The sequence below is a fragment of the Drosophila mojavensis genome, unplaced genomic scaffold (genome assembly GCF_018153725.1).
Source record: "Drosophila mojavensis isolate 15081-1352.22 unplaced genomic scaffold, ASM1815372v1 contig_19, whole genome shotgun sequence".
Taxonomy (NCBI): domain Eukaryota; kingdom Metazoa; phylum Arthropoda; class Insecta; order Diptera; family Drosophilidae; genus Drosophila; species Drosophila mojavensis.
In genome coordinates, this window is record NW_025318726.1 from 2,253,837 (window position 1) to 2,265,672 (window position 11,836).

General features: G+C 38.8%; 4 protein-coding genes across 5 annotated transcripts; 3 read left to right on the forward strand and 1 right to left on the reverse strand.

Moving 5' to 3' along the window:
- Positions 1-177: 177 nt before the first annotated feature.
- Positions 178-959, forward strand: LOC6572345 (39S ribosomal protein L32, mitochondrial). The gene is made up of 2 exons (XM_032728360.2): positions 178-588; positions 649-959. The coding sequence occupies exons 1-2, from the start codon at positions 261-263 to the stop codon at positions 909-911; spliced, it is 591 nt and encodes a 196-aa protein (XP_032584251.1). The 5' UTR covers positions 178-260; the 3' UTR covers positions 912-959.
- Positions 945-2,287, reverse strand: LOC6572344 (methionyl-tRNA formyltransferase, mitochondrial). Of its 2 annotated transcripts, XM_001998446.3 has the most exons (3): positions 1,605-2,267; positions 1,381-1,543; positions 945-1,322 (listed from the first exon to the last, which is right to left on the reverse strand). In XM_001998446.3, the coding sequence occupies exons 1-3, from the start codon at positions 2,103-2,105 to the stop codon at positions 949-951; spliced, it is 1,038 nt and encodes a 345-aa protein (XP_001998482.1). In that variant the 5' UTR covers positions 2,106-2,267; the 3' UTR covers positions 945-948. The 2 variants fall into 2 exon arrangements, with proteins under 2 accessions (XP_001998482.1, XP_043863518.1); XM_044007583.1 differs by lacking the exon at positions 945-1,322 and having other exon boundaries at positions 1,443-1,550; positions 1,605-2,287.
- An 88-nt stretch (positions 2,288-2,375) lies between these two features.
- Positions 2,376-4,194, forward strand: LOC6572343 (protein spindle-F). Its single transcript, XM_001998445.4, has 2 exons — positions 2,376-3,254; positions 3,316-4,194. Exons 1-2 carry the CDS (start codon positions 2,513-2,515, stop codon positions 3,693-3,695), a joined length of 1,122 nt encoding a protein of 373 aa, XP_001998481.2. The 5' UTR covers positions 2,376-2,512; the 3' UTR covers positions 3,696-4,194.
- A 1,425-nt stretch (positions 4,195-5,619) lies between these two features.
- LOC6572342 (carbonic anhydrase 2) lies at positions 5,620-10,442 on the forward strand. The gene is made up of 5 exons (XM_001998444.4): positions 5,620-6,063; positions 6,434-6,543; positions 9,482-9,572; positions 9,643-9,905; positions 9,963-10,442. Exons 1-5 carry the CDS (start codon positions 5,997-5,999, stop codon positions 10,326-10,328), a joined length of 897 nt encoding a protein of 298 aa, XP_001998480.2. The 5' UTR covers positions 5,620-5,996; the 3' UTR covers positions 10,329-10,442.
- Positions 10,443-11,836: the final 1,394 nt, after the last annotated feature.

Here is an 11,836-nt window from a genome sequence, read left to right on the forward strand (position 1 = left end):
AATCGCTAACACAAGTTCAATAGTTATTAAATGAAAATTAAAATATCAACGCCTTGTCACAATGTATATTGATTCATCCAAATAACCAACATATATTTGTCAAATAACTCTAAGCATTTTGCCTTCATTATCTATGGAAATTAAGCAAATTGTTTACAGAGTTTACCGATAGACATGCCATATATCGCATTGAATTTTCGATAACAGTCGCGGCCATCACTACATTTACATAAATCTACTTCTACAATTTCAGCTTAACCATGTCTCGTAATTTGTTTATATCAATTGCAAACTTTGTCAATCATTTGGAGCGACTGTTCTTGCCCCACAGCGGACCCCCGCCCGCCTTAGCCTATTTAGTGCACCAACCTACAAGTTCGACCACCAGCACATCACAGAGTTTCAGTCTGAAAGACCTTATTGGCGATGGCATGCTCTGGGCTGTGCCAAAGCACCGGCGCAGTGTGGAGAAACGATTAAACCGCAAATTTGGCTATCCTGAGTATGTATGGAAACCACTGAAGGAGAAGAGGAATCTACGCTCCTGTCAGCACTGTGGTCACGATTACGAATTGGGCCTTCTGTGCCGTAAGTTGTGTTGCCCCTATAGCAAACTCGTAGTTATATAAATGATTTGTTTTTTTACAGCTCACTGCTATGACAAAGTGCGACAGGAAACTCAGCTCATGCAGGATAAAATACAAGCACAATTAGGGCTGGAACCTGTCGAGAAAGAAGTAATCATTTTGTACGAGGGCGAGACGGCAGATCAAGCGACGGATGCTGCTACCGGCAAACGCATAGTTGAAATGAAGAAGCCTCGTCCCATGTGGTTCACTAAGAACCTGCTGCAGAAGTCGACACAGCAATCCTCGGACACCAAAGAAGTTAAGCCGTCCAACCTGGCTTAGGAAGCATCCTTAGCAATAATAAAAGCAGTTTCATTTGTTAACAATTAACTAATTTATTTTGCGTGAACTGTAACGATTGCGCCCGCTTAAGAAATCCATTGTTAAAATCATGAGCGCTCATTGGCTTCTTGCCCTCGACTCTCAGTTGTAGCACCTCCAGCTGGGTTTTTTGTGCACAACCGATCATAAGCGATTTGCGCAGACGATGGAAGTAAAAGGAACCCGGGGCTAGAAGTGTAGACGTTGGCAATTGAATTTCAAGGGGCTTTAGCTCCAGCAGCTGCACAGCTTTGCCCAGAAAAGAGGTAGTTAGATTCTTAAATCCATAGAGGGCGCGATACCGGGCAAATAGCTCCATTGAGGTTTGCTGTGACCATCGAACCTCTGTGATCTTTGACGTAATCTTCGGTGCTGTAAAATAATTTTGATGATACGAATGACTTGGATATATGCATATATAAAAGTCTACCATAAGTGGCATCAGCATCGTTTTGAGCAGACGCATTCAAGAGTCTCTCATCCAAGTTGTTCACGGTGTCGACAAGCAAATCGGCACCCAAATGCGACAAGGCAGAATGCAACTCCGGCATATAAATATCACTTCTAATGGGCATCTCCCGTTGGGCCAATATCTGAAAGCTGGATCACGTGAGTTAAACGAAATAGTAGGATTGATGCCGAGGTTCTGCTTACGGGGCCAATGTCGAATTGATGTGGAGCTATCTTCATTATGGTAATGCCAGTCTTGGTGTCCCCCTCCATTATGGCATACATGATGGGCGCAGCACCGCGCCATCGGGGCAGCAAGCTAGCATGGACATTGATAATGCCGCGGGAGAACGCGTTTATTATATGTAAAGGTATCAGGTGACCAAACGATACCACTACGCCTAGCTCGTAGGCGGCACACTGCTCCTCCGATATTGGCCAGCGGTAGAGGGCGAGTTTTTGCTGTTCGGCATAGCTGCGCACACAGTTCGCGGGACTCTTGATGGAGGTAACTACGCTTACGTCAAAGTTGTTCAGGTGCAACTTTTTCAAACTTGGCAGTGAAAAATTATCAGTGCCAAAGAACAAAATTTTGGGTTGCTGAATGGTCGCCTTACACCGTCGGCTACTCACTAAAATGTTTGAAAACACTTTTCTCTTATATTTAAAGAAATTATTTACTAAGCTTTTGCCGCATAACAACATTTTTACAGCTGTTGAGGGCCTTGCATTAACAGCCCTGTACTTGAGCGATGTTTCATAACTGCCGATATTCTTTATATCATTCTTTTAATTATGAATTATTATTCCTATTATTTAGATAATTATAATGGGTCTGCCCAAAACGTAAAGTTTTCTGGCGTCATTTTATCTTTTATTTTAACGTTATTTAAATTTGCCTCTCTGGTCTGATAGAATAAAAATTTTGAACAGTCTGGCAGCACAGAGCTTGCAACTATGTAAATACATCGATATGTCGTATCGATAGATAAATAAACATTCGTCATTACATTTGAGAAAAATGAAAACAGCTAAGCTGCGAAACAGATATCTAATAGTAATTTAGAGATTCTCTACATACATTGCTACGAGAGTTTGTTAACAGGCTCACTATGGACACTACCAAAACTGTGAAAAACTCAACAAATTCCTTAGCTAGCACCACTTCTAACTCCACTGACAAAATGAACTACGCATTGCAAGTGGCATTGCAGACAATGAAAGAGCGCTGCATACAATTGCAACGACGTGTTTCTAACATGGAGGAGGAAAATCAACGATTACGCGAGGGCACTTTTGGGTCGTCATCCGCCAATGGCAGTGCACAGGAGAAAACAGACTGCAGTAACGATGTCTCGTCGCTACGCTCGCAATTAGATGAACTGCAACGCCAAAAGGAACAGCTGGAGGATCAAATAAGCATGGTGTCTAACGAAAACCGAAGACTGTGGTCTCATCTGTCGAAAATCTCCAAAGACCAGCAACACGAATCGAAAGACGATGAAGTGGCCATGCCTGCACACGCTCGAGGCGCGGGGAAAGTTTCAATTGGTGCCAATCAGAACCTCATTCGTTCTAAAACATTTACCCAGCACTCGCCAAATCCGCACTTGCGTCAGAAGATGATAACAGAGGTCAGTCTAGAGGAGATTCCACTGGACGAATTTGATGGTAGCGAGGTAGAACTAGGCTATCCATGTGGACTGAATGTGGACGACCCTAACACTGTAAACGAGCTGGACACCAATGTAGATGCAAAGCAGTGCATGGAAGGCTTGCAGGACTTGCGCCGGGAGGCGATGAAACAACAGCAAGAGCTCAATTCCGCCCTTTCACAGTTGGAGACGCGCATTGGTGAGTCAGCGGTCTATACTCGATTAATCAAATGTAATATTATTATTTTATCTTGTCACAGCGATGAATCCGTGTCCGGAGTGTGTGCGCAAGGCAGCCAACAAGCCGGAAATGGCTGATAAAAGCTTAGAGACTGAAGATAACACCGAGCCCAAGCGGTACAGCAACAATGAGCACACAATAAGCCAAGTGCTCGACACAATCAACGGGCATTCATCATCGGTCGTGCCCGCTCCCCGCTTAAACTTCATCCAGGAAAAGCTGAAGGCTGATGCCATCGATAAGACGTGCCCCATGTGCGGCAAGCTTTACTCCAGCCAAGTTTCGTTCAAGGCATTTCAGGAACATGTCGAAATGCACTTTATTGATGACACGCTAGATGCGGATGGAAGCATGGAGAGGCAGTTCGAGTTCGTTTCTCATGCAGTCGGTGATTTCTGACCCAACAAACTTATTTACTTTGCTACAGAGCTTTAGCAAGGACAAATCTAATTTGTTTCATTAGCATTGCATTGTAAATGATATTGCAATTAAACAGTAGTTATAATGATAATGAAAATTGTATAGACTAAGAAAGCAAATATCAAAACGGTTTTAAGTTACATTTATTATAATTTTCATTACTCCCAGACAGATCTCTGTCAAATTATAATATGAAGGCATATCTAAGCATGTGCTGATTATTGTTTTAAAAGTTACCTACGAAAGCCAATGTATTTGTTGATGAACTTGCATAAGCATTATCTGCTAATAATTAATTATACATGTTCTCGATGACAAACATGAAGGCCACAAATAACATAGAGCAGATATTTTATGCATAAGGTTAATACTTAGTATATATATATTTATCTCAATTTGTATTGTTGTTCCCAGTAGAATAACAATTTATGTACAACAAAGCGGTTATCATTCAATACAAAAATGTTTATCCATGTTATATATATTGTCTTCACAGATCCATTACCGAGACGAAAAAATACAAAATTAGCTTTCATTGATCAGAAATGCCAGTGGATGTTCGAGTTGTCACTGTGATATGGAATTCCAATTAATTATATACAATGAATATCCAATTAAGATTGTTCTACTCGACAGAGACCGACTAGAAGATACCGCGTCTGTTACGCACAGAGAGATAATAAAAATAACTATGACATCCGAATTTGGGAATATGAAAAAGTGAAATGGTCTCATATTTGGAACAAAAGACTTCTGTTTTAATTAGTGGGCTATTGGGGGAGATATATATACACATATTGCCAATTATAAATATAATATTAATACCATTGCAAATAACATTGTAGCTCTCCTTAATGGAATAATGGAGCCTAGTGTAGAAGTGTTATAAGCGGTTCGGCAAATTTATGGCTCAATGAATAAGTAAATATTTTAATAATTTAGGAATGAAACCGTAAAGGTTGTTGAACTGTTTGGTTGAAATTTAGATTAAAATGTCGTTTTTAACATCTTTGCCTGTATGATTAAAATATGAACCAAATTTAGAGACTAATATGGATGCTGAATGCACGAATTCGTAAAATATGCTTAGAAATTCTTCATAGAATGAATATGCACAGGGGTGCATAATGTATTGATATTACTAACTAGAGAAAGTTACTCTTAACAAATTAGTTATAACCATGTCCAAAATATTCGATAAACAAAATACGGACAGACTTCAAACTAGCAGTTTAATATCAATCGAACAGATGTAAATTAGGATAAATACTAATTTGCATAAATATGAGTAAAATTTTTGACACACATACAGTAGTAGAAGATTCACATGCATGACTGCATATATACATACATATGCATGTGCTCTCTCCCAATCGCTAGACCTAATGAAATGCATGAAATAACTGATATTCTCGATTCATCGAAGATTAAACACCCTGCACATTGGCTAATATTGTTCAATTAGCTATTCGATATATTGGTGCTATTGTAATTGCTAAAATATTATATTGTTTTTAATGCGCTGAAAATCAAAGTCTTTCACATGTCGAACTGATTATTTCAGGTGAACTCGAGATCAACAACTGCTACTGACAGTCTTGATAACTGTATTCACTTTTTATAGAATCCATAGCTAGTCATATTTCTAAAAAAAATACATTCAATTGGTCTCCAAATGTGCGACTACGCATTTCGAGACGAATTTCTATTAAGAAGAGAAGGAATTGGACAGCATATCATTTGGCATTTAACAATGACTATTGGCAAATTTAACAATGACTTTTGCCGAAATTTGCATATGAGCTAGATTGTCTTATCAAATGTATTGGAAAGCTACAGCTGATACTGTTTATATAAGCTAAATATGCTATATGTATATGAATATGTATCAATTCTTCGTTAGTTTGAGTATTCGGTCTTTGTAGATCACCACAGTGCTTCTCATTTACATAAGCCTTACATTTGTGACAGCGCCCAAAAAAAGGCTAAATCTGTAAATTAGAGAACGCCTGGCACCCGGCAAAGGTGCTCCGATTCAAATATGCCACACGCTCTGCTATCGCATTGCGGGTCTTTTTTCTTCGGCGGCGTCGGCGGCGCATTTGCTCGGGTATAAAAGATTCGGCGCGTGTCCAGAGCGACTTTAGTTGCGCTCAAGCGGTAACCGCAGTAGTCAAGGGTGCAGTGAGAGTTCCGTAGAGAAAAAGAAAAAATAGTGCATAAACTGGAGTGAAGACAAAAGATCAAGTCCAATTAGAAGTAACCCCAGATAAGCTAAACATGGGCGTTAATCTACTCCAAAAACTGTTCTTCTTGTTGCCTCTCGCCTATCAAAGTCCATCAAATGGTAATTGGAGGCTAACCACGGTGAAGTCTTGTGTCGAAAACTGATGATTATGAATTAAATTATATATATTTATAAATGATTAATAGTCTAATATGCTTAAGAAAAAAACAAAGAAAACGAAATGGCTTAAAAGGCGAAATGCGTGCGAAAAATAAGAGAGAAACGGCAATCCTCATGAATAAAAGTGAAAACTTATGAATAAAGTTTCAGCTTCTAAGCATTCACGTAATATATATTTTTTTTTACTATATATTTTTGGATGGCATCTCTTTAAATAACGAATGGAATTTTAGAAAACTAAATACAATTCAAATAGCAATATTTTATTTATTCATTAATCGCTTTAATTTTTTTAATATACATAATTTAGATGGTACCTCCCAAAACACAGATTGGAATTTCGATCAAAACGGCGCTGACTGGCAAGGAATTTGCGCCACCGGCTTTCGTCAATCGCCTATGAAGCTCTCTGTCGATAGTGTAAGTCTATATGTACATATATTTATCAAAAGATTTATCAAGATTTACCGCAAAAGACCATTTGGATTTATCTCTTATGCTTCGATAAACTCGTGCATCCAATCAATCGCAAAATTAATTGTATACAGAATGAGATAGTTTCTATATATTACATTGCAGTCAGTCATATTGAGCTACCTGCCTGATATCACCAATATAATAGGCCAATAATATTCAAAAGCCGTGTGGTATTGCCTTTATTTATTCAATTATGCAAATCTGACGCTCTCTTCTTAAATTGATCCCCCTTAATAGGGTGATTCATTGGATAATTATGAATGAAACTGCTCATAGTTTTGGCGCATTTGCCAAGTTCGATTTTTGATTTATACATTACTAAGCTTTTCGAATATACATATGTCCAATCTAATAGTCAGGGCGTATCTGAAGGTTCCTTAGTCTTAGGCTCTGGAAAAATTAAGATTGCAGTCTGATGAGATTCCAATTAAATTTTCAATTTTCAATTACTGTAATTCGTATACTATAATATGTATAAAATTAAAAGTTGAGCGTATTAACAGTACAAAACAAGTAAGAAGGCTCCAGTCGAGACTGCTCGACTAGGAGATACCCTGAACCCTCCAAGCTCCAATCATTCCGCACTTCTTCTATGTACACATACATACACATGCACTTATAAGCACGCGCTCTGCTAACTGCGAAGTAAGTAGCGGCTGCGCTTGGGCTGCGCTGCAATGTGGGCAATATTATGATAATTTATTTGTTGAATAATTTCTTTTGTAGACATACAATCTTAGAGCGTAATCATATGGTTAAAATGTGTGTACATTCCAAAGCACAAGTCTCTAGTACTTGAAATGCGTTTTTTACAAATTGGGGGCGAAGGGGGCGTGGTATCCAAAATCTGTAAATTACAAAATTTTTGTGTTTATTAACTCTATATACAACGCAAATTTGAAGTCTCCAGGTTTAAAAGTGTTCAAACTAGGCTGAAAAACCCAAGTCGATTTTTCGATTATTCTCGATAAAAAAGTTATTGGGTGAGTTATCGAAAAAATAAAGCAAACTTGTACTGCCTATGGTATACACGAGTATGCATGCCAAATTTCAGCTCTCTAGCTCTTATATCTTCTGAGATCCTTTTGCTCATACGGACGGACGGACGGACGGACGGACAGACGGACAGGGCTATATCGACTCAGCTCGTCGTCCTGATCAAGAATATATATACTTTATGGGGTCTGCGATGATTCCTTCTGCCTGTTACATACTTTTCACAAAACCATTATACCCTGATTTCCCATTTTCAATGGGTTCAGGGTATAAAAAACTGAAAAATTTTTAAAAGTATTCCATTTATTGAATAGAACAAAATATACTTAACATTTAGGAGTAATTTAAGAAAATACTTATGCACAAAAACAAAATTAAACAAGTAAGAAGGCTCCAGTCGAGACTGCTCGACTAGGAGATACCCTGAACCCTCCAAGCTGAAATTCTAATCAGTCTGGACTTCTTTTATGCACACATACATACACATGCACTTACAAGCACGCGCTCTGCTGACTGCGCAGTTAGCAGCGACTGCGCTTGGGCTGCGCTGCAATGTGGGCAATATTATGAGAATTTATTTGTTGAATAATTTCTTTTGTAGACATACGATCTTAATGAAACTTTCAAAGCGTAATCATGTGGTTAAAATATGTGTACATTCCAAAGCACAAGTCTCTAGTACTTGAAATGCGTTTTTTACAAATTGGGGGAGAAGGGGGCGTGGTATCCAAAATCTGTAAATTACAAAATCTTTGTATCCCTTAACTTTATATACAACCCAAATTTGAAGTCTCCAGGTCTAAGAGTGTTAAAATTAGGCTGAAAAAACCAAGTCGATTTTTCGATTATTCTCGATAAAAAAGTTATCGGATGAGTTATCGAAAAAATAAAGCAAACTTGTACTGCCTATGGTATACACGAGTATGCATGCCAAATTTCAGCTCTCTAGCTCTTATATCTTCTGAGATCCTTTTCCTCATACGGACGGACGGACGGACGGACAGACGGACAGGGCTATATCGACTCAGCTCGTCGTCCTGATCAAGAATATATATACTTTATGGGGTCTGCGATGATTCCTTCTGCCTGTTACATACTTTTCACAAAACCATTATACCCTGATTTCCCATTTTTAATGGGTTCAGGGTATAAAAATATGCACTTCCGCTTAAATTGTTAGGATCAACTTTTATTTGAGGATTGATCTAGATTATGCACAGATTTGTATAGAGCTCTTATGAAAAGTCATCTTGGCGTTTTCGCGTTTAATATTTGAGCGCTTCAACACAAACTGAGCAACAGCCTCAAATTGCACCAGACATGAGGCTCTAGCATTTAAAACGTAGCACATACAGTTCAGTTGATATCTGTAGTATACCGGAGTATAGAGCTTGAATTACAAGTCGTTAGCTTTAATAGCTGTAGATAATAAACTCAATAAATATTTGAGACACCAGCTCTTTAGCTGCAGACTGACGTTACACAAACTCAATTTACTCTGTTCGCACTGTGAGCGTCTGTGTGCAATATCTGTGCGACTGCAAAATTCTTACTTAATGAATTTTGCACTACGGAAAAGATACGCAATAAAGATCGGAAGGCCTTAGCTAAGCCCACACGTGATTACAGACAATAGCCAGACAATCGAGTGCAGCATACCATATTACAGCACATAATACGTAAAAGCTGTTGCGTCGTCTCAAGCGTTGACAGCTGATAATTTGATAAATGGTGCGCATTTCCAGAGCTTACTTCCGAATGATCCAATTTACCTCAAATTGTACGCAATTTGAAGCTAGTTTTCACTATTAGCATTGTCGCATGTACGATTGTATGGGGTATACACAGCCTAAACACGCCGTTTACTGCTTTCCCTTTTCTCTAGTCACTCATTGTGCCGCTGCCACGAATATATTTTGGCAACTATGACGTTCCGCTGAAGAGACCACTGACATTGGTCAACAAAGGATACACAGGTAGGCTGAGATAGAAATATAATACCATGCATATACATATATATAATCATTGTGAAATGTCGCATTGCAGCTGATATGACGATACCAGAGACGCGAAATGGCCAGAAGCCTTTCATCACAGGAGGCCTGCTCAAGGGGCGATATGTAGCCGAGGGGGTGCATTTCCATTGGGGCTCGCCTGTGACCCGTGGATCTGAGCATGTGATCGACCGAAGGCGATTCGATGTCGAAATGCACATTGTGCATCGCAGCACGCGCTACGAAGATCTTACGGAAGCCCTCAATCATATCGACGGCGTTGCTGTGCTGGGCGTCATGTTCAAGATAGTCAGAGTAAGCTTCAGGTGATCTACAACAATTATCTGGACTTATAAGAATCACAAATTTCAGAACCCGCATCGCGCGTATCCAGGTCTGAGGAAGATCTTCAATGCTGTCCCAGACATAGTCGAATATGGAGCTGAGATGGATCTGCCTGGCTCCCTGACCCTCGGTCAGTTGCTGGGTGACTTGAATACGCGTGACTTTTTCACCTACAAGGGGTCATTGACCACACCTGAGTGCAACGAGGCTGTCACTTGGACAGTGTTTGCTGATCCTCTGCCCATATCCCTGGCAGATATATCCAAATTGTGGATACTCCAGGACTCGAATGGAAACCTAATACGAAATAACTATCGTGAGCTTCAACCACGCAACAATCGTCCGGTTTTCTATCGCACAAATAAGGACCTCAGTAATTTTTACCTTGGATAACATAAAGCCTACCATAATATTTATTTAAATTAATTATTTATTGTCTCTTATAAAGAAAGATATTTCTAATAGTATACGATCAGCAAAGACATGCTGAAGATGAACAAATTTCAATTAAATAAGAATAATGCATTAGATTTATGATCAGACAATATGCCAAAATCTCAGACAACAAGAAACTAATCTCAAATCTAATTCTATTTCAATTTTTTTATTTATATTCTACATCTTAATTTATTTATTCCATATTAAACAAGTAAGAAAACTCTAGTCGAGAGTGCTCGACTAAACACTACCCTGAACCACTGACCCTGGTCAGTGCCTGAACCAAACTAATAAAAATTCGCATTTAGTATGGTTAAACATTTCAATTTCGATGTATATAAAAATATAAGACAGATTGAAAACTCATTTAATTAAATATAAATATTTTGAATTATGGTATTTTGTATATACGGTCATTTAAAAAGAAATTCAAGTCTTTAGCTCTTATATATTCTGAAATTGACATCGAACATACGGACAGATGGACAGGGCTATATCGACTCAGCTCATCGCCCTGATCAAGAATATATATACTTTGTGGGATCTGCCACATACCTCAATTTTATATGTTTTAATAGGCTGGTCCCAGTCGCCTTTGCACTTTTTTGCAAAATCTGGGACCTTATAATTCTCAAATGGTTACAGCTTAGCACGAGTACTATTAGCAATGCGATTATTGTGGGGGACAGTCTTGCCAACTTTTTTTGAGTAAAAAAGCCTTATTTTAGTGGGAAGATATTTTGGAAAAAATAGCTGAAATTTTGTGGGGGAAGAAAACTGACAAGAAAAAAGCTTGTTTTTACAAGTATCTCAGCATTTCTCGTAAGCTTCCATTGTTTTACGTAGTATTGTTTTCTCAGTACTTGCCTGACAATAAATGCTTTCTACATGCGCGCAGAGCTGCCAACTTAGCCTTTTGCCTGCCAAATGCAGTGAAAATGGCAAATTAAGTGTTGGCGGGAAATTTGGCATTTTGTGTAATCAAACTGGCACTTTATAACATTATTTAAAGTATCTCCAAAGTGCTGCCGAGGAGAAATATAAATATTATTCATAACAAGAAGGCTCTAGTCGAGATTGCTTTGACTACGAGATTTCCTGAACCCTTCGAGCAACTGATATTTCAATAATTCTTCGTGTGAAAACATGATGTACATTATAATACACACAGGAACGCAATCTATTTCGGCGCTATTGAAGCTAGACTTGAAATTTGGAACACATACACGTGTCTATCTTCGATTTATACTAGGGGCGTGTCAAATCGGGAAATGCATTTTCCGATATGCCAGAAATCATGTTAGTTGAAGAGCTAGAAAGCTGAAATTTGGTATGTAGGTCCGCGTCGACCACTCTAGATCACGAGCTATGGCGGATATATGTCCGCCCACAGGGGGCGTTGCAAACCGCAAAATCAAATTTGGATAGTTCAGCTGCTAGTAATCTCCTCTATCGTTGACCCA

Excerpts from the sequence above, each read along its gene's own strand:
- LOC6572343 (XM_001998445.4), top strand. The coding sequence starts at position 2,513 with ATGGACACTACCAAAACTGTGAAAAACTCAACAAATTCCTTAGCTAGC. Across the intron at positions 3,255-3,315 it reads ACAGTTGGAGACGCGCATTG|CGATGAATCCGTGTCCGGAG; the intron begins GTGAGTCAGCGG and ends ATCTTGTCACAG.
- LOC6572342 (XM_001998444.4), top strand. The coding sequence starts at position 5,997 with ATGGGCGTTAATCTACTCCAAAAACTGTTCTTCTTGTTGCCTCTCGCC. Across the intron at positions 6,544-9,481 it reads TGAAGCTCTCTGTCGATAGT|TCACTCATTGTGCCGCTGCC; the intron begins GTAAGTCTATAT and ends CCTTTTCTCTAG. Across the intron at positions 9,906-9,962 it reads TCATGTTCAAGATAGTCAGA|AACCCGCATCGCGCGTATCC; the intron begins GTAAGCTTCAGG and ends CACAAATTTCAG.
- LOC6572345 (XM_032728360.2), top strand. The coding sequence starts at position 261 with ATGTCTCGTAATTTGTTTATATCAATTGCAAACTTTGTCAATCATTTG. Across the intron at positions 589-648 it reads CGAATTGGGCCTTCTGTGCC|CTCACTGCTATGACAAAGTG; the intron begins GTAAGTTGTGTT and ends GTTTTTTTACAG.
- LOC6572344 (XM_001998446.3), bottom strand. The coding sequence starts at position 2,105 with ATGTTGTTATGCGGCAAAAGCTTAGTAAATAATTTCTTTAAATATAAG. Across the intron at positions 1,544-1,604 it reads ATCAATTCGACATTGGCCCC|ATATTGGCCCAACGGGAGAT; the intron begins GTAAGCAGAACC and ends TCCAGCTTTCAG. Across the intron at positions 1,323-1,380 it reads CGATGCTGATGCCACTTATG|CACCGAAGATTACGTCAAAG; the intron begins GTAGACTTTTAT and ends ATTATTTTACAG.